General features: G+C 37.7%; 1 protein-coding gene across 2 annotated transcripts in view; it reads right to left on the bottom strand.

Moving 5' to 3' along the window:
- The window catches only part of Cyp49a1 (Cytochrome P450 49a1), a 106,068-nt gene that overhangs the window by 58,965 nt on the left and 26,438 nt on the right, over positions 1–20,665 (bottom strand). For both annotated transcript variants that reach the window (XM_071596496.1, XM_071596497.1), the window contains exon 4: positions 9,138–9,254. In XM_071596496.1, coding sequence (XP_071452597.1) covers positions 9,138–9,254 — 117 coding nt within the window. The remainder of the gene's footprint in view (positions 1–9,137; positions 9,255–20,665) is intronic.

Genomic DNA, 20,665 nt, shown 5'->3' with positions numbered 1-20,665 from the left:
TGGTTGCTAAAGGATAAATATTAAATATTTTTCAGCTCTCAGTGGCAATCATTATGTTAATATTCCTGAATATTCCACGGTTTTTGTATTACCTTGATTTTCGCGTTAAATTATTCTTAAATTTTCCGAAAGATCAAAGGGTGAAGGGGAGGATGAGGTTAACATGCACATAGCATGTTACGTAAAGGGCTCCAATGAACATGGTAGGCAACATGTTTCGCCAATATTTTGAGAAAACATTTCCATATGAGAATTTCACCAGGAGTAACCTTATCCGACGCTGGCTTTCTCTGTACTCTTCCGCCTCTGCGCTATTCTCACCACGATCTTAGATAGCAATAGCACTTCTCTCTTGAGCGGTGAGCTCTGCCCTACGATAACTTGAATCAGAGGTTTTTTTGCCTCTTTTTCCGACTCCTTTTTCTCATTCTTCCGTATTTTCGAAATACCTAGTCATTAGGTTTTTAAGAAGATCGATTCTTTTCATTTATTCGAGTTTTAAAGTTTTAGATAAATCTTTTGGTTCCCATGAACATGTTAGTTGAAGAAGAGATTTTACTGGAAAAAGTAATTTATGCTTATGGAAACTCGAAATAAAAACTTTCAAAAGTTTTGTTTTGCCAAACATTTTGTTCCTACCTCACCAAAATAGAATATTGATTAACTCAGTAACACCAGAATAATTTTAAAACAATATGATCTTGACTCTGATATAATTTACATATGGAGAAAAATAATTGAAAAGGACCCATACCGGTTTGTGTTCTATCTTTTGGTTTTATGTCAAGGTATTGGGAGACTTATTGTTACAAAATCTTCTTTCTGCAAAATATTTTATCTTTAGTTTTGTGTAAGATGGTTTAATATAATCAAGTACGATTATGGTTTTATTTTTTCAAAATTGCTTAAACTAATTATATATTGTACGTATAATAATTATTAAAAACATATAATTGCATAATTAAGGTTATCAATAGAAAATATATAAATATGATTCTTAATATAAAAATATTATTATTGTCAGATAGCTATTTTACACTATAGAACTCCAGCTTAATAAATTAGGCCATACAATAGTGGACAATGCACCCACCCTCTAAGAAGTCACGCTCATGGTAAGGAATCTTATCAAGTGAGTATTTAAATACAAATTAATATTCAAAACATACCGGGGAGTATCAGGGTTACTCGACTGCGTTCTTTGGCGCGTTGTCTTTTTTCAAGGGTAAAAATTTACGTGGTGCTAGCTATGGGTATTCTCTTTTGAGCCGTCTTCGTCCCAGATTTCAACTTGCAAGGACAAAAGTACGCCTAACTTACTATTTGCGGTAGCCATTTAATGGGGAAAATCTTTATCGTTGTTGTCTCCGCAGTATTTCATGCCCTCTAAAACAGCGATCAAGGCGGTGCTGTTTTATAATCTATCAGTTCGCAACTTAAGCTAGCAGAAAGAAATGGAAAACTCTAGGTAAGGTCGAGTTTTTGAACTTCGGTAAAGGTTAAATTTCTCCTGCCATAGGTGACTTTCATAAGTCAGGAAGAAAGTTCGGGTCGCCCGCACATTCGACCGCCACCATAAAGAAAGCAAGTCTGTGAGCCGTTTGATATATTTTTCGATGTTGCAGAGTAGTCCTGGGTTCTTTTAGTTCTGATTTAGTCAGAAACGACAATAGTAATTACATTATTGTTGAAGAAATGTTTTGAGTCAGGAAAATTCAAAGAAAAGACGTGTAATTTCCTTACGCCACATCAAACAGAATTTTCGTTGTAGTTCCTACTCCCGGAGGGCATAGCGTGAAGGGTTATGTATGCTCATGCTCTCTACGTGCCTCATGGCAGCGGTTGCTGAAGGTTGTTCCATGGGTGGTTAACGGAGAAATTTAAAACAAGAAGCATCGAATGTCACGATAGCTACAATTAAAAAAGTTCTAATTATCTTGTGACATTAAGCAGTTTTAAATACTATTTCATTTGAATGAACTGAAACTTACCATTTTTATGGAGGTTATTTTCTTAAAAACATATTTATGTCAGTAGTCCGTATGATTAAATGTTGTGAGTTTAACGGAACGTGAAATCCGAATGCTTGGCGACCGCTGCCCTAAGGCATCGGTATATAATCTTTTCCCCTTGACACTCGGATGTTTTAAAAAAAATAGAGTGCTTCAGAAAGATTTCCACGAAACTTTCACGAAGGAAATATGAAGTTTTTATTAATTTATCTCACTAAAAATGTTACACTTTTATGTTCTTCAATTTTAAAGCTCTGGAACATACATTGTACAAGGCTTTGAGTATCGTGTGAATTCCGTCTAATAAAATCCTAGGCATGCCTCCGTAATGACCTTTGGGGTGCTAGATTGAAGACACTTCCTGAACTTATGCAGGGCACCACTGCCATCTCAGACGCCTCCTCAAGCGACTGCTTGATTATTTTGAAATGTCACCTACAAAACATTTTTAAGATTTATATCTCTAAAATGAATTTGAAGTTGGTTTAATAAATTTAAGTACACCCTTTTCTGCTTTTCAAAATAATTTTTTCTTAAATACCGACTTCTAATTTCTATATAAGGGGATGTGGTAGTCTAGCGGTATAGCGTTTGGCCTCTGGCCGGAGGGCCTTGGGTAGATATTCCGAGTGATGCCTTTGGCCAATTCCATCCAAAATTCAGACCGTGGGATTTTCTGTTTTATTGGAAATTTCCGGGGGAACTGAAAGCTGGTGTATGGAAATAAACTGCCCATCCCTTCTTTTTCTCTAATATGATTGTGTGAATTTCTTACTCCTTGAGGCTTAGTTCGTGTTCTGCCTTCATCAATCAAAACCAAAACTTGAGTTTATAATTAAGAAGGGCTGAATTGGTATATTACATAATTATCACTTAAGAGAAACCCGTTGTGGGTGAATCGCGGTGTTTTTGAATTTTACGTCCGTTGAATAAAAAGTCTTTATGAGAAAACAAATATGCTTTTTTCCAGAAGTTCATTAGAAACTTACAACGCGTTTCGGTTCACAGAACCATCATTAGATACAAGACGTCTTGCACCTGATGATCGTCTTGTACCTGATGATGGTTCTGTGAACTGAAAAGCGTAGTGCGTTTCTAATTACTTCGTGGAAAATAGCAAATTTGTTTTCTCATAATGACGAACTTCCTTAGCATCTCACCTGAATCTGTTGAATAAATAATCTCTCAAAAGTTGAATATCTTCCGCGTACACAGCCATGGATCCAGTGTGGGCAAAACACAATATACAGAATTTGGTCGAAACTATCTGTGATCTTAAAATCTGATGGTGGAATTTTAATTATTCTCAACCCAAAGATCCGCTTCTGACATTGCTGAAACTGCCATCCCTTCAACCACACTCGTCATTCAGGGAGGGCAGTGTAGGTTACTTGCTTCTCCACCTCCCCCACCCCGATTTGAAGATTTTTTGATAAAACATTGCACCTGGTGCATTCAGATGACGATAATAAATATAAAAAATGTGTTCAAACTGTAAATATATCAAAGACTATTTAATTTTTCCTCTTCCAGATGAATAGGGAGTGAGAACGCCAAGCGATATGCCCTATTAAATGAAAAGTCTTGTCCTCCACTCCTCACCCCATATCAATGGCTGAAATAATGCTCCTGTTCCCAACGGAAGAGAGCTTTTGGAACAAGTTTCGGGTCCAAGATCTCCATCCAGCCTCAATTTTAATATCCCAGCTTCTTTTTTGAAGGGCTGAATATTTCCAATATTCGACTCACCTTAAATGGGTAAATGAGTTCTCTCTTTCGAAGCTCGCGAAGAGAACGGCGAACGTGTGTATGTATGTGATGTTGCACTTTCCGAGTGAGAGAGACGTAAGTAGCGGCCGCGCCCGAATCTATGGCGAAGTCAGTCGTGTCTGCCTCGCCGCGGTGCTCGGCTCAGGTGGCAGAGATTCATCCGTCAAAGTCAAGCGTATCCTGTTCTCACGTGGGAAGACGATGACTTGGCCTATTTATCTTTCATCTCACACATTATGCAGGTCACTGAATGAGCCGCTAAAAAGGTCTTTGTGCATTAATTTGTGTGAATTCTCCTTTGATTGACAGGATTTAATTAATTCTCTCCGTAAAAAATGAATGGTTCTGGTGACACCCACATGTTAATCTTTGTGAATATATCATTTTTGCTATTCTTGAGATATTTCATCTAGGTAAATGTTTATTATTTAATTATTCAGCATCAGAGGGATGTACGATGTACTCGTAACTACTTACAAAAGGGTACGTATTCGATTCTCGGGAACACCTCTGGGTACCCTTAGCAGTGTGATTTTTGTTCGAGTAACATATCTTCCTGGGAAACCATATCTGATACTAGGGAAGAATCTGACCCTCTTACCCTAATGTGTGAATTTCACGTTGTTGAGCTTAGTACTTTGTGAACTCTAACATCGCCTATCAAATAGACCTTTGGGTCTATTACTGTGATTATAATTTTATTCAGAACAAGGCTTATATCAATGACGAATTCACCTAAGGCGTCTCTGATGCCACCTAAGGTGCAAAGTGACGGATTTCAAGACAGACTTTTTGCGTTTACGAATTCCTTTGTGCGGGCATTTAATCTAAATTGTTATCATCACTCTGGTGCAATACGTTTGCCATAAATGAAAACAACTTAAGGAAACTTCTTTAAGTAAATATTTTCGCTTCTTACAAAAGGAAAAAGTCATGTGTATCCTAATGAACTCAGATATATGCTTTATTTATACATGCAGTACGGAGGAGTAGGAGTATGTCCCTTGATAAATGTGAACTGGAGAGATATAATCCTACTTGAGAATTGCTATTGAGGCAAAGAGCAAAAAGCGTTAAGTATTTTATGATATCCTTCAAGGACATGAAGAGACTTCTTTGCGATCTTTCCTAGGATGTTGATTTTTTAATGTCTCACGTTTGGTGGTCATTGAGAAATAGGTATATTATTTATTTCAGTTAATTCACTATCTCAGTCAAAATAAATCACGGGGGATAATGTCATGGGTATCACTTAAAATTAAAAATGATTAGCAACGTTTTATATTACGTATCCACACGTTATTTAGGCTCATAATAAAATTATCGTGTTGAAACTTAGCCTGATGGCCTCGCTCGAGTATATTAACTGGTAAAAAACGGTTACCCAAAAACTTGGTGAAAAATTACAATGGTAATTATATCATATGTGTTATATACGGTGACAGGACAATTTTCACATTTAATTCGTAAAAATTACCCCGACTTCTCGTCAAATTACTGTGATTATCCATGCCTCTATTCTTCAAGGAAAGATTTCGTTTTTCAGGGAAGGTATTAACTATCGCAATCTTTGCCTCCTTGTTTCGGCCGTGCAAATCAGCTAGAAAACAGTTACACATCCCTAAGTCGTGATACCTGTGAAGTAAGTCAACGTGACCGTTTTAATTACCTAAAGTGCTTCTAAACCGCCAAAAAGCACTTTCTCTTCTTTCCTATTTTCATTCCAGTCCTTTCCCTTTCCTCGCCCAGCTGGTTTCGGCTTCTTGTGCTCCGCAGAGTGGTCTCGGCGGAGATTTTTCGTCGTTTGTTTATTAGAGACTCCGGCAATCGAGCACTGATTTCCATCAAACCTTTAGTGCCCCCGAGGCAAACATCGACTCAGCTTTCGCCTCGTCCAATGGACATTAACCCATTGCTTGAGGCAGTACACACTCACGGAACCTCTTAGGTATAAGTGTAAGAACCATCCCTTTTCCTTATCACGACCTTAACCTTGCTCATTTTTTATCAAAACATAATAGAAGCAAAAAAAATGCATCATTACCAGGAAAAATGTAGTATTTAACCATACTGAAGCCAAATAATCATAAGGAAACTCAACCGATTGACTAATTCTGTTCCAAACTGTTTCCTAGGGTCCATAGCTTATTTATATTTAGTTACACTCTTCTGTTCCAAGCTCATATTACATTGTGATACTTATGTCAGACGGTGGAACAAAAACCACTTTAGGCTGTACACCAAAGCAAGGATATATGATCCATCCACCTTTTGAATTTTAATTCAACTAAATCGCTTAGGTAAATGGATTTTTATACTTAGATCTGTTACTTCGAATTGAATAAGGGGGAGGGTTTTGCTATTTAGAGTAGTAAAATTACAATGATGGGAGAAGAAAAAGGCAGAATAGAGTAGTTGAGGAAGGCTTTCTATCCAAGTTGATAGCTACAAATGGAAAACAGTACCTACTGACCCAGTTATAAAGAAGCGATTCATATAACTGGTATTTTAAATTTACAGTTATAATTCCATATGACATGGTTGATAATGGCAATAAAGGAAAGAAGATTAGAAGTGCTCCAAATGTGGTATTATAAAAATAGGATAGAACAAGCAATTAGTTCTCCGAAGAGCAGGTTAAGAGAAAAGTATGAGGAAGTAGAGTGAAAGCAATGCGGGATGTTTTCCTAAAAACTGTTATGTAATAATGGACGAAGAGAGGTTTTATAGGGGAAATCATGAAAAAGCAGAGAAAGTAGATGAAGAAAATATTGAAAGGGATGTTGAAGGCCGTGATATAAGGGAGAATGTTGGCTTAGCGGGATGGTCGGAGGAGGATAATTGGCGTTCCAGATAACAAGAAGGTAGATGGAAATTGCGAAGAAAGGAAGAAAGAAATATAGTGTGAGACAAACGAATGCTCAAGGTAGAAGGTAATAGTCGCATGGAATATTCCCAAACGCACCCGTATTAAGTATAATATCTTGAGTGAATGAAGATTTAATTAATAACATGTAACTGCAGTTTCTTTATTTCCAAGACCAAGGATGACTTAGTGATAGATGACGGAATTAGTCAGAAAAAGGAGCGTCTGAGGAATGAAGAGATTAACAGGAAACAGAGTAGCCAGTGTGGAAGGCTTCCACAAGCAAATCCTCCAACACCTTTGATAATTGTACTGATGATGATTGCTACGTGTTTGGATGACGTATCTTCCATTTGACACAGTTCAGTACTCAAGGGGATTTTACTCCTAAAGAATTTAGTATCCTATTGAAAGAAAAACAACTCAAAACAACGGGATATCCGCATCCCTTCTCTCTTTTCTTGCATCCTCCCTTTTGTTTTGCTTACCCTTGATGGTAAAAATTCTTGAGTCTTCCCATATTTCTCCCATTTATATTGGATATAGTAATATAGAAGTGAAGCACGTTCTGAACTTTGATACACGCTACAGAAGGAGAGTTAAAATAGCGAGCGTTGTAAACGAAATATCATTCTTCATGAACGTTTCTAATGAATGGATTGGAAGAATTTAAGCTGACTCTATTGGCATATTTTTCATAGTGAGAACTCATCGCATGCCTATAAGCTTTTATTGTTATCCATATACTTTTGCTGTAGTGTTTATCCATATAGTGCTCCAGTAATGTCTTCTTTTCAACAACCTTATTGCTGAATTTCTTGTCACCAGCATTTTTTCAAAACACGCTGCTGTCACTCACAGATTAAACCTCTAAAGTATTCAAGTGGCCATCTTAAGGACACATTTCCCTTGTCTGCGATGACCCATTTACTTTATTGATCGGTGGGCTTGGTTACGATTTGAAATAGTACGAATCGAGTCAATAGATCTCATTTCTTTGTCTTCTTTATTTTTGAATCGTTTCAAATAATATATAAACCTAAATATAAATATATATGAGGTCTGTCTGGAAATGATACAGCTATGCAATATTTTGGGGAAAATACCCTTCTTAGAACGATGAGGCCTTCGAGGGCTACACGAAGGCATCGTAATTCCATATGAAATGAGTGACGACAACGGCAACAAAGGAAAGAAGATTATGAGTGCCTTGTGATCTCACACACTTATCCCAGCGTCTCTTCCGCTTTTCAAAACAATCAGCAAAGTTCTTTTTCGGAATGGTCATCTGCTGCTTCGTCGAAATTTTCCTTCATCTCCTCAACGTCGAGAATTTCGTGCTGCAATTGCAGGGGACTTGTTCCGAACCGCAAACGATTATCCAGGTTTTCTAAAAAGGTGAAATGAGATGAATAATGGGTCTACGGCTATCACCCTGAAACAAAAGTCCAGTATTTCCAACATTCGGTTGACGGGGTAAAGGAGAATACGACGAGGCAGCTCATAACCATTCTCACAATGCTTCGTTTTTGGCATCATTTTTTAAACATTCAACGTAGGCTGAAGTTGACATTCGTGATTCCATAAGATTAAGTTTTTAGACAGAAGGCCAAGAGGGAGACCTAATGGCCTACAAATGACCCGAATATACGACGAACGCCCATGAAATCCATTCATGATCGAAATCATTCACGTAAATGATATTATATTTGTAAATTGGCAGATTGGCAAATATTTTAATCTTTCGCAAGCTCTGTTCCATCTCACGTCTATACCCTCAATTTTCGCTTTTCTAAAGGGGAGTTCACACTACTTTCAGCTTGAGATATGTCAATGTGGTTACTTTCAATTTTGGTCCATTTGTCGCGTTTCAAAGAGGTGTCGTTAATATTTCTGGGCTAACTTTTTGCGCTAGCAAAGTTCGCGCTTCGTACACACACACAATCCAAAAGAGGATGCAGTGTGCAATGTTCAATACTACTCATTCGACCAATTCGTCTGGTTGTGGAAGGGGTTGAAGAAATTTTGCACACGCTACTTTAGAATCTTCGGCATTTAAGGCATTAGCTTCAGCAGGTATTTCACGTGCTCTTCTACAGATCAGCGAGAGTATGTTTTCTGACGATGCTGAAGTACTGACTGCACCTTGTTTGTCTGTAATATTGCTTACAAGGTACATTAAAACAAAAAGGGAATGTTGGCTAAACTATTCGATTCTATAAGGAAAGGGTCATGGAGTTGTGGATAATTTGCTCTTGGGAATACGAGAAGCGAATGATTGCATGAAAACTTCCTGCATATAGCAGCAGCTGATTTAGATTGTGTATCGGAGAAGTTGGCTCCCATAATTAAGAAACAAGACACTAAATGAGGAAGTGTGCAACACCAGCTGAGCGCTTGATGCTAACTTTTAAGATACTGGGCCATAGTGTTCTCCTCGGTTGATTTGGTCGGGGCGATCGGAAGGTATGGTCAGCCCACCCACTTACTTGCGCAAGAACTCGGTCGCAGTCAAGTCGATGGGCGTGATGAACTTCCGCGCCACTCTCGGCTGCAACAGCGGCTGCTGCACCCGGGTGCGGAACTTGTGCCAGCTTTCCCCGTGTCTGCGGGGCGGAGGAGAAAGAAAGGAAAGACATTCGACTAATTAATCCAGTGGCTGTTGTGCTGGGGTCACAAAAAGTGTCATATCAATTAATTGTCATGGTTTTAAAATGATGCTCTAAGATAATTATATGCATCACATGCATATTTAACCACATCTATGATATCAAAATGGATTCAATTTATAACCATATATTCCTTTAAAAGTGCTTAGAGGGGTCATATTGTTGAGATCTTTGAGACCTAAGCCATTAGAATTACTGAGATGGCATGAGAGTAAAATTTTAGAAATGGAAGACATAACTTTACACCGTTTGATCGTCATCAAGAAATTTGAGCAAATGGCTGTCTCAACTTATTTACGAATGAGGATCTTTTCCCTTGGTCGTGGGAATTTGCGTGGCTTTCTTAAAATATCATTTATAATTTTTTTCTTAATAGTAAATATTTTCATTAATTCATCATAATCTTCATTAAGAAATTATTTCTTAAATATCTTAATCATCATCACACTTGCCAGTATGTATATAAAATATCTAATACTATTAATCTTAAAATTAATTACATTATATCAAGATTTTAAACATGGAAATTTTCTCATTGTATAGTTGGAAAACACCATTGAACCATGTAATACATGCTCATGAAAAGAACCGAAGTCCAAATCTTCTGGCATACGTCATCAGATGCGTTTGTAAACATAGTATGAGGTTTCAAAGTTAATAATCAAATTTTATTTGCGACGAAAATATTATGAGATACTTAGGGCAATTGAAAATACATGTAATTTATATCTATTTACTTAAAGTATTTTAATCAGGGCTATCATTAGGATATTTTCTTCATTTTGATTAGTAAAATGGCCTTTCAAATGTAATATCAGTGGAACACATTTTGGTGGAATGATGGGCGGCAGACCAAAACACCGCGGAAGTCATTAAATATTTACGGAAAACTCAGTGACAATAGTGGAGTTATAGACCCTTGTCTCAATCTCCATGTTTTTTTCTATTTCATTAAAATTTTCAGTCGCATGTGGCTCTTAATCGTGATTAAATTAAAGTAGTCACTTTTATTTTAGTTTTTTTTATTATTCTTTACCTAGTGACGTTGGAGTTGCAGTATCGGTATGCTTTCTTCAGTGTTCTACGTAACCGTTACCTATTTCAAAAGTTTGGTCGTACGCTGTCGGAATAATAACTGAGTTCGAGTTTCAGTAAGTATTTGAAATTACTGAATAAATCTCCGATTCAGTCATACGTAAAGTCAGCATTGCGTAAACAAAGTCTCCATGGCCGCGTTCACTGGTGGCCGAATACTCTCCCCCTAAAGCGCGGCTGTTTGGAAACAATTTGGAAAGTTGTGGGGGCGGTCCATTGGATTAGACTTTTACTGTCCTTCATGGAAGAGCCTTGAGTAGAGTGTTTATTGAAAGTGGTTGGGGCTATCAATTCCGTGCATTCATTCTTCCACTTGTCAGAGCGGAGAAAAGCTTCCACACCACCGCCGCTCGGCAGCTAACGGTCTCGCCTCAGGTGACTCACGGAGCAAGTACACATTCAATAAAATTTAAAGTCACTCCTTTCGCTAGCTCATTTTCGAGAGTGATTTTATTATCCCAGAAAAATTACCTAACATTTTTATCTTTTCGATTCGATTAGGAATAATTTATCTTTGCCGTGGACGTTATGGTGGCGTGGTAGTACGTTCGGCTACCGACCACTAAGCCTATCGCCTTGTGGAAAATTGTTGCAAAAGCTGATGGTGACTCTGGCTTAGAGCTTAGCTTCACATGTGAACTGTGTGGTTTTTCGGGTAGCATCTTCCCGAGTAGCCGAAGGGGTCACAGGGAAAGACCCACTGGCCCTTCTACCCATACGCTTGTATTTCATCCCCAATGGGAAACAACACAAATCAGCCATCAAACAACAACAAATATATTATCTAACCAACCTTCCAGCTGATAACCGTGTAGTAGTTATGATATAGACTTTTCAAAAAGAGATCATTTGTTTTGGGTTTCTCAAAGGCATTGTCTATCCTCCGTTAATTGTACAGCATAATAATTGGAATTTTATAAAATTAATTCTGCCTCAACAATTATCATCCTAATCTGTAAGCAGGGTGGTTACCTTTACTCCTACTCATAATCTCCATCGATCAATCGCTGTATCCGTAATTATATTTGCTTATGAACTATGCAGCAGAATAAATTAAGTTTCGATTATAAATTACACTGAATGTAGGGTTGAAGAGTTTCATGAAATGGGAAGGCTAAGTAAAACCTTAGGTTTAGAGGGTATGAATAAGAACAGATAGACCAGTGCGCCTTAACAGGAAGTCTTTCTGACGATGATAGGAAATGTAATAAGGAGATTAAAAGAAGAATTACTTTCATAAAAGAAGGTTTATAAAGAAAAGAACGTTGAATGCAGAGAGGAAAAGATTGTTGAGTACCGTTATGTGAAGCGTAATTTTCTCTACACGAAACTTGATTCTCTTTTTTTATATTCTGTTTTTGATAATAATGATAAAATGTAATGGGCGGAGATAAATAAAATTATAAAGTCTTCACCATGAAAGGCAAATGAGAAAGTTATCGGGAGAAATTCGAAGAAGAGAGGGAAAGTGGATGCAGAGCAATGTGTGGATGTGGAATGTAGGAGAATGTTATGGAGGGATTCATCAGTCATCCCTGTAGCAGGGAATACTGACGCTGGCAATAGCATTTGGGGATATTGTGCCCCTCCGTGATTTAGACGAGTATATCTAATCGCCTCGCTCGAATGGGAGCGGTGGTATCCTCGATACCGATACTATCCCTTAGTTAGATTAGGATTTAATCATTCAGGGTGATCCAAGCTGTCTCCAAGTAGTGGGAGATAATGGCAGGCTTATTTTGTATATAACGGTATGAGTTAGGCCGCCCATCTCTGTTTGCAGAAAGAGTGGAAGAGTCACGAGTGCAGTTCCGGAGAAGTAGTTTTTGAGAACTTGAAGGTTGAGGACGAAATCCACTTAATTTTTATCTTCATTTTTTATAATGAAAATGTATCAGAGAAATAATCATGCTTTCTTTTTGTTCTTCTTCCCCGTTAAACCAGAGCATTGAAAGCAGCCAAGTGTATGCAAATAAATTGAATTTATTTTTACCCAGGTTAATCAAAGCTCCGCAGCTCCGATTAAAATGCAGAAAATTCTTCATTCGTAACGCTTGCTGGGAGAGGCGTCAATCGGTTGACATGTATCAGAGAAATAATCATGCTTTCTTTTTGTTCTTCTTCCCCGTTAAACCAGAGCATTGAAAGCAGCCAAGTGTATGCAAATAAATTGAATTCATTTTTACCCAGGTTAATCAAAGCTCCGCAGCTCCGATTAAAATGCAGAAAATTCTTCATTCGTAACGCTTGCTGGGAGAGGCGTCAATCGGTTGACAGGCACAGCTTCTTGGCTCGTTTGTACGTTTTGCTCTTAAAACGGCATGTGTTATTTTCAAGAAGAAGACGAAAATGATAATTGTAATATAGGATGGAGGTTCCAAGTCAGAATACCTGGAAAATTGACTGAATCTTTCAAGATTTTATATCACCGTGAGAAATCCTCAGAAAAAGTACGACCTTAAGGTGTCCCGAGAGCGAAGCTAAAATTCCCGAATATTTTATTTTTGCCATTTTTTTAACTTGAGTGCGATTTTATTTAATTGTAACGAATGAAAGACAATAGCGAACTGAACTTTTAGGACTTGCAGATGTTCGCATAATCATATGTGAACAACGTGAGACCCATAGGAGTCCTGGAAGGGACGAAACACTTTTTAATTCATTCCAGTTGTGAAATACTTTGAATTTCTTTCACCTGTTTATTCCGCAAGTGAAAGAAATTTTTGGATTTTCATCCTTGAAAGAATTAAATCCTCTTCCACATTTAATTCGAAATAAAAAATCGCCTTCGAGACTTCAAACTTGGACGGTTTTCTTTTTGTGGTTGCAGCCTGAAGATTCTAATTTCTACAAGGTTTTTTACGTATTCCTAGAAAGTTTGCTAAAGTTGTTTTCAACCGCTATTTTGCTTTGATTTTTTTGCTTTTAAATTGCGATCACTTTGGAGATCCTTTGTTGTTCCCAATGGATTCGGCTTTATTGGAATTGGCAATGTAACATTCCAATGCCCATATATAATTATCAGTGACCATTTTACATGATTAGCGAACTTTTAAGCTATATACAGTAACTTTAACTTGCATGGCAGCGTATTAAAGTATTTGGTGTTATCGTGTGCGGGAAATTGAGTTACCTGATTGGAATTAAAAGCCTATAACCCCTAATTTGTTTAAATGTAAGTCCACCCATTTACACTAAAATATGCTAATCTCCTTCTGCATTTATATTTCTTTTCCTTGACACTTCCCGCTTTCTATACAGGTATAATCAATTAGTAACATATATATGAATATTTCACGAAATGCTTTTATTTACGATTCAATATATATTATAAATTTCGAAGCTGCCCTCGTTAGATATAATCAATTTTTCTAGCCTCAAAATATTTGTGGAAAACGTTCTTGGCAGACCTGCTTGTATTTCACTCTACGGTTTTTTCTTTGCCTCCATTATAGTCGTAAAACGCTGACCTTAAATGGGTAGAAAGAGTCAAAATGGGCATTTCGGGTTAATACAGTGGCTTATGGCGTCGTGCTGGTTTTAGTTTCCTCTAAAAAGTCACGCATTAGAAGTGAAGCGTAAGCTGGTGCGTAATGGTCGCGCACTATCCACGAGTTGTTTTTCCATGTTGCTGGCCGTTTTTTTTTATAAACGACTCTCCCTAATTACGCAAAACTTTTAAGTAATACTCCTTGTCGAATATGTAGCCTGTCGGTGTGATGAAAAATGGTGAACTCGATTAAAAAAACCAAGAGCCATATTGCCATCATGCAAAGTTAATTTAACCATATCTCATTGCTCACCAAATAAATTTATTTTTCTTTTGCCGAAAAATAATTTCTTTCCCAGTTATTCATTGTTCAAGAATAAGATTGTCTTCGGAGCATTCTATAACCAAATAACTCCCCGCTTTCGTTCTTATTCGGATAGTCTCGGAAGATCCATGGAATTACCCAAAGGTATATACCACCTACAGATGTGTGGCAGAGGGTGAGAGCCCTGCTTTAAGGTAAATAAAATGGTATCCAATTTTTAACTTACTAGTTTTATTTTCATTTATTTAAAATAGTATAATGAAATTTGATAATATTTGGTACAATAATGTTTGATAAAACTAGTAATTGTATTGTTCGTTTATTGTATAAATAAAATTGTTTGTAATTGCTATTTTAAGTTAACGTGTATTACTTAGCTCAGTGTACGATCAAAAAATCTTGTATGACTCTGTAAACTGAAGTGTTATCATAAAATAATATATTTATTTATTATACCAATTATTATCTCTAATTGTTCTAAATTTGGGTTCTACATTACTTCTGTAATTAAATGCTATTGATGCATCTTGTTTGATATTTCTTTTCCTCATGTTAGGTAATTGATGTTAATTATATCAGAACACTGAAGGGGGATTAAGCGAGAGCAGGAACCCCTTCAACATATCATGCTATTTCATTGCATGCTATTTTGTTTACTTGCTTCCGCAATAAAAGAAAGGAAAGCTGTGATTGAGGAAACTCCTTCACCACCCTTCCTTATTATTATAATTATTATAATCAACCCGAAGGTCGGTTTGGTAGGTGATGGTGGAGTTCACCCAGTACTAATTCCAACGGCGTATAAAATTCATACATCAGGGCAGAGGGGCCAGTGCCTTTCCCTGTGCCAGTTATGGTTCATGGTACTAAGGCTAAGGAAGATGTGGTACTCGCAAAATCACACAGCTGGGGTAGAGCTGAGGGTAGAGAGAGGCTTGCCCCGGTCAGTAGTCCAACGCTCTACCCCTGGGCTACCGCGACCCACAAATTTTCATTGTATGCTCCTAAATATTTTTCAATTTGTATTCTCATCTACCCCTGCATTTCTATTTCATTTAATTTGATCCCACTTGCATACTTAACGCACCTATTTTCTCATATATTCGATATTCTTGTCAGCTTTGGTGATATTGGCTGAACATTTCAAAGTAAAATATTTTGCTATCTCTATGACTCGTGACATCTCTGTACGTTGCGATATCTTAGGGAAATAGTTTTATGTTTTATAGTCAGTGCCATTTAAGTTCAAAAGGTATAATAAAAAACCTGTTGCCCTTCCCTGGATGAACCCCAGAAATAGCTTTTCATAATCACAACTGGAAGCATTAATTAATATTTCGTTTTCGTTTGGAAAGAGAAAGTCGTGAAACCAGTTTATCATTTCATTATTTCCATTCGCATCCTTGCGTTTTACTTATACATGGGACAAACTTGGAAATCTTTGATTTCAAGGATGGCTTTTTTCGAAATTTGAGCGCGTACACGGCTTAATCAACATTAGCTCAAAGAATAACCGATAAAATTAGAGAAACGACATAACAAAACAGAATCGCTATTGCAAAAAAATTGTTCTTGGAGTTGCGTTTGTTCCATCATTTAAGATTATGGTTGTACCCATTATAACTCTACATTTTTTTGTAGGTGACGTTATCCTGTGCATATATTTTTGCATTCTAAAACATTAGTTCTTTATCCTGGCCACACTTTGGCTCGCCGCTAAGCCACCTCCTGCAGCATATAAGCAAAGGCCGAAGAGTTTAATAATGTTTGATTTCTATTTAACAGTTGGCATGTATGGTAAATGTATTCGCCAAATACATGAGGAAACGATTTTCCAAATTACACAGCCGTTTAAATGAAAATTCCATTTCGACTGGGCCTACTAATTTTTACTGGCGTTTGACATTTACCGAATTGTGTGCAGCAATTGGCTCGGTAATAAAAAATATAGTGTAAAAAATAAATATGTGAGTTTGACTTCCTGAAAATGAATTTAGCATACTGACTACTTCCCACAATAATGGCAGAATCATAAATAATAAATTAAAACACTTTTCACACTACAGCGACTCGGATCACAGCCATGCCTTTAACTTTCGAAACCTCTCACATCTGCACTAAATTTTATACACATAATTACATCTTTACCAACGCATGGGTTGGGCTTGACTCGCTGGTTGTCAGGGATTCATGTTTTTGTAGCTTTGGTGGGCTATCAACTTTCATTTTTGTATGATTTTACCACAGTGAGAAAATTCATTAGTGGCATAATAATGCAATTTTTTGATTATTTAAGCAGGTAGAATATTAGCTATCACTTATTCCTGGGGAATAGCTGGGTAAAAGTTTTGTCTTCTGTAATCTGATGTAATGGTGTTAAACTACGGTGCGTTGTAATCTGTTCGTTCGGGCTGTTCTATAAAAATAGGTCTTAAAATCGTTATTCCGGTAATTTATTGTGCAAAAATTGAATTTTATGCAAAATTGTTAGCTTAATGTGCAAGGTATTTGTGGTTTAAGTTTCATTGATTTACTATATGAGGCTTATGAAGATTTTTATTCCCTATAATACAGGTAGAATATGCTTTTTGATGTTTAAAGAGCAGCAAAAATCAATTTCAAAGGAAAATGAAACGAGTTCGTCACGGAAGTAAGCCTGAGTTCCGCTGCTGACATTGTGTGGGGAGATGGTTGAATAGAGTTCAGTGCGCAATCGGCAATTTGAAAATGCCATTGATATACGCGTTGGTAATACAAACATTGGGACGTGGTTGATTACGTAGGGTTCCGAGACTGCTCATGCCCGAACAACAGAGCGTTTTCGTGTAGGTTTGTTAGCAGTTGAAGTTGATGTGACAGAAAGATGAGGAGTTTCTTTCGAAGATTATCACATCCGATGAAACCTGGCTACACCATTTTTATTCTGAGAACAAATAGCAAAACTGTGTGTGGATATCTCCAGTATCACCTACATCAGAGCGGTGGATTCTACTGGGAAAGTTATAGTCATCTCATTGTTCGATATTCAAGGAAATATGTATCAGCATTTCATTTTAGCGCACACAATTGTAAATAGAGCTCACTTTATGGATGCGCTGAAAATTCTCCAAGGTCACACGCATACTTTCACTTTTCAAAGCATCTGGCTGGATGCTGCACCGCTTAATGCACGGACGCATAAAACAGATATTGCCATTGAATATCGTACATACCTGCATCTCGCGAAAATCAATCTGAAATGTATTCCTCCTTCTGTGAAAGTGTTTCTCGTGATCAGAATAAGCGGTGAAGGCTGCTGATGCGATTCATCAGGACCTATCAAAATATTGTTTCCAGTACATCTTTGAAGAAAGGTGAAACATGTGAATTGCATCCATTGGTCGTTACTTATAGAAAAATATCAATTTTTGATGAGTAAATTTACATATGTTGTTAACAAAAACTGCCCTCGTATATTACTTACACTTAGTTATCTAAACAGAATGCGGAAATCCATAAGAATGAGAGGGGTCCAATTGGGTATTTGAATTCTTTCAGGTTCTAGGCACTTCATTTCTTTATTTGTGTAATCAATCATCCAGTCATAATATCTCTGCCAGAATGATGCAGAATATAGGTCGTATGAGTTTCCAGCAATGTATTACTCAGGGGAACAAGAGCATCGCCCGCGTTGAGATTGGCCTCATTTTGGTTTCATGAGCACATATTTCGGGGCGAATCTCAATATAGAGTTCAAAATACCCGTCACATCATCAATCATGAATATGATCATGCCGCGGAGAGGAAGGAAAAGCCGCAGAACCGGCGGAAGTGGAAGAGTGAGTGAGGGCCCAGGTGTGATAGAGCGCCACCGACAGCCGACCAAAAGTTTGAGGAATGAAAGAGCGCTTTCGAAGAACCTCGGGACCTTTCTCGAGAAATCTCTAGAAGAAAGTTGAATGGGTCGTCTTGCAGGATGTAGAGAAAAATTTTAGAAATGCGTCATAAGATATTGTTTTTGGCACACAAGGATGGAATTTGCATTTGGGGCGTTTTAGGGATTCAGCGCATTACAATCTCGCAATTAATCGATCGATATCAAATTGGTAAATCGCTAGCCTTTTAGTTCGGCTTGAGAGTTTAATTCTCTGTACACCTCCACTCACTCTTCCCATCTTCCAAAATGTGACTTGCACACTAAAACTAACATCTGTGGCATCAATGAAATATGGAGTGAAACGATGAATAAAAGCTCTTAGCTTTTTTGGCGGGAAGACGGGTGGTAATGAATTGTTCGTATTCTCCCAACAAAGCGAAAGGAGGCGGGCGGACGGAGTCGGAAGTTTGACCGTCAGAATGGAGTTCATCTTCATTCTAGGAATGAACTAAAAGTATTTCCCGAGCTCATGTAGAATCATATATCCCTCGAAAAGCGGAAGCGAAACAAAATATATCCGGAGCTCGATCGTTTCAGGCTTCAAGTTTTGAGGAAATTTAATACCGATTTTCCAAGCAAGCACTGTAACTGCATCAACTTGGTTATGTGCAAAACTATGTGGAAAAGGGCAATTTTTCGTTTCGGCAAATAATACCTGGGAAGAATTTTATCTTCATTCTATGAATTAATGTCGTACCCCACATTGCCACCAAAGGTAGACAAAGGCTATGGCTTAAAATTAGTTTGGATATTCTATTATTTTGGTCGGTTCTCTTTCCGAAATACTTGTAGACAAATTAACTTTTTTACATCTTTGTTTTTCATAAGCATTTCTCGGGGGAAATATTTCCCATCATTTCTCCGCGTTGTATTTCAGTTCTCGTGAATAAATTATAGCATTTTCCGTGTATGACAATGTCGGCAATACTTCAACTCTCAAAATTGAATAATTTCTGCAGAGAACGGGGTAATAACAGTTGGAGTAATTGTAACCAAATGATTCATGTCCAGTATCTCATAAAAAAATCGGGTATCAGTTTCTGATTATTCCTCCATTCGCACGAGACATTTTTCCGACTACCCCAGCTTCGAGATCAACTTGCAAAATAAAATAGAAGTACAATTAAAGAAAAATATAAGTTTTGTCTGATTACGTGACAAGAAAAAAAAGCAAGATCACACCATCGCTGCAAAGCGAATCCACGAACATGCAATTAGTATGCAAATGATTCTTCCCCAGATAGCTGAATGTAGCTACACGGAAATGAAAGTATAAATTTCAATGTTGATGGCTTTCCAGGTTCTCTGCCTACAGCATCAAAATATAGAATTTGTGGGTGAATTTTCTTGAGCAGTGAAATATTCGAATGCCTTATGCATTTAAGTTGTCACATTGCCTGTAATTATAAAAATATTCTTTTCGTGGAACATGGGAATGGAAAATCCTGACGCGATGTCACTGTAGTCCAATTTCCAGGTGTAGCATTCGTTACGAGCAGAGGAAACTAATTTGAGTCATTAAATGAAGGAGGTAGAATAAATAAAAAGATGAAGGAAACGATAGAAGATACACAACACATATTATGTAATGTCATAACTACAAAAGTACTAGGTGAATTGTGAAACAAGCAAAGGGGAAAAACTCAAACCAGGAAAAATACTAGGAAATAATTTCATGAACTCTATAACCAAGTGAAAAATATAATGCAACTTGCTCTCATTAATTTTTAAGTGGCATTTCGCCCAAAGTCCAAAAATTTTTAATGGCTAAATAAAATATTTGGAAAAATGAAAACATATTTCTATATAGGATTTTAATCTATTTGCTAAGGACGGCGCATTCTCTTTTCCATTAGCAGTGATTAATTGGAATTCTAAAGGACCTGCAAATCGATGATCTGTGAGATTCCTCGGTAGAGGCACTCGAGATGGTCAGCCTTATCATCCCAATCATGGGTCTATGCTCTCAAACAACATAGGGCACGGGGTCCTAAGGTGTGGCAACAGGAAGTGCAACGATTAACACGAAGTGCTAGGGGGGAAATGAATCACTGTCCGTCCTACGTTGTGGAAACCTGTCCATTGATGGACTTCTTCAAGGCATTCTTTTTGGCAAGGGAAGACATCTCGCCGTCGCTTCCAAAGGCGGTGTCATTACTTAATGGGAATACGCCGGAGCAGAGCTTCCGCGTGCCCTGTCGTCTGCAGAGGCAAGTGGGGAACGCGATCGGCTGGCTGCAACCCCATGACGGGTCTTGCGGCATAAACCCGTTTCTCTCGAGGATCGAGTACGACTGCGGGTAGCAGATGACCAGGCGTCCTCGGACTGACCTACCTGCGGGTCCGGTCCGCAACGGGTCAGGAATCACACGCCCCGAGCGGTCCTGAGTCGATTACTTTCCTTGAGTATTCCCTTGACCTACGCGAGTCAAGTTAAAGTCCAGAGTACGTATGATGTGAGCGAAGAGCATGGACTCATTAGACATCCGTGGTGGAGTAATAACCAGTGTGCCCGATGTAAA

The sequence above is a fragment of the Hetaerina americana genome, unplaced genomic scaffold (assembly GCF_022747635.1).
Source record: "Hetaerina americana unplaced genomic scaffold, ioHetAmer1.1.p SCAF_8, whole genome shotgun sequence".
Lineage (NCBI taxonomy): Eukaryota > Metazoa > Arthropoda > Insecta > Odonata > Calopterygidae > Hetaerina > Hetaerina americana.
This window is presented reverse-complemented; position numbering and strand designations above follow the sequence as displayed.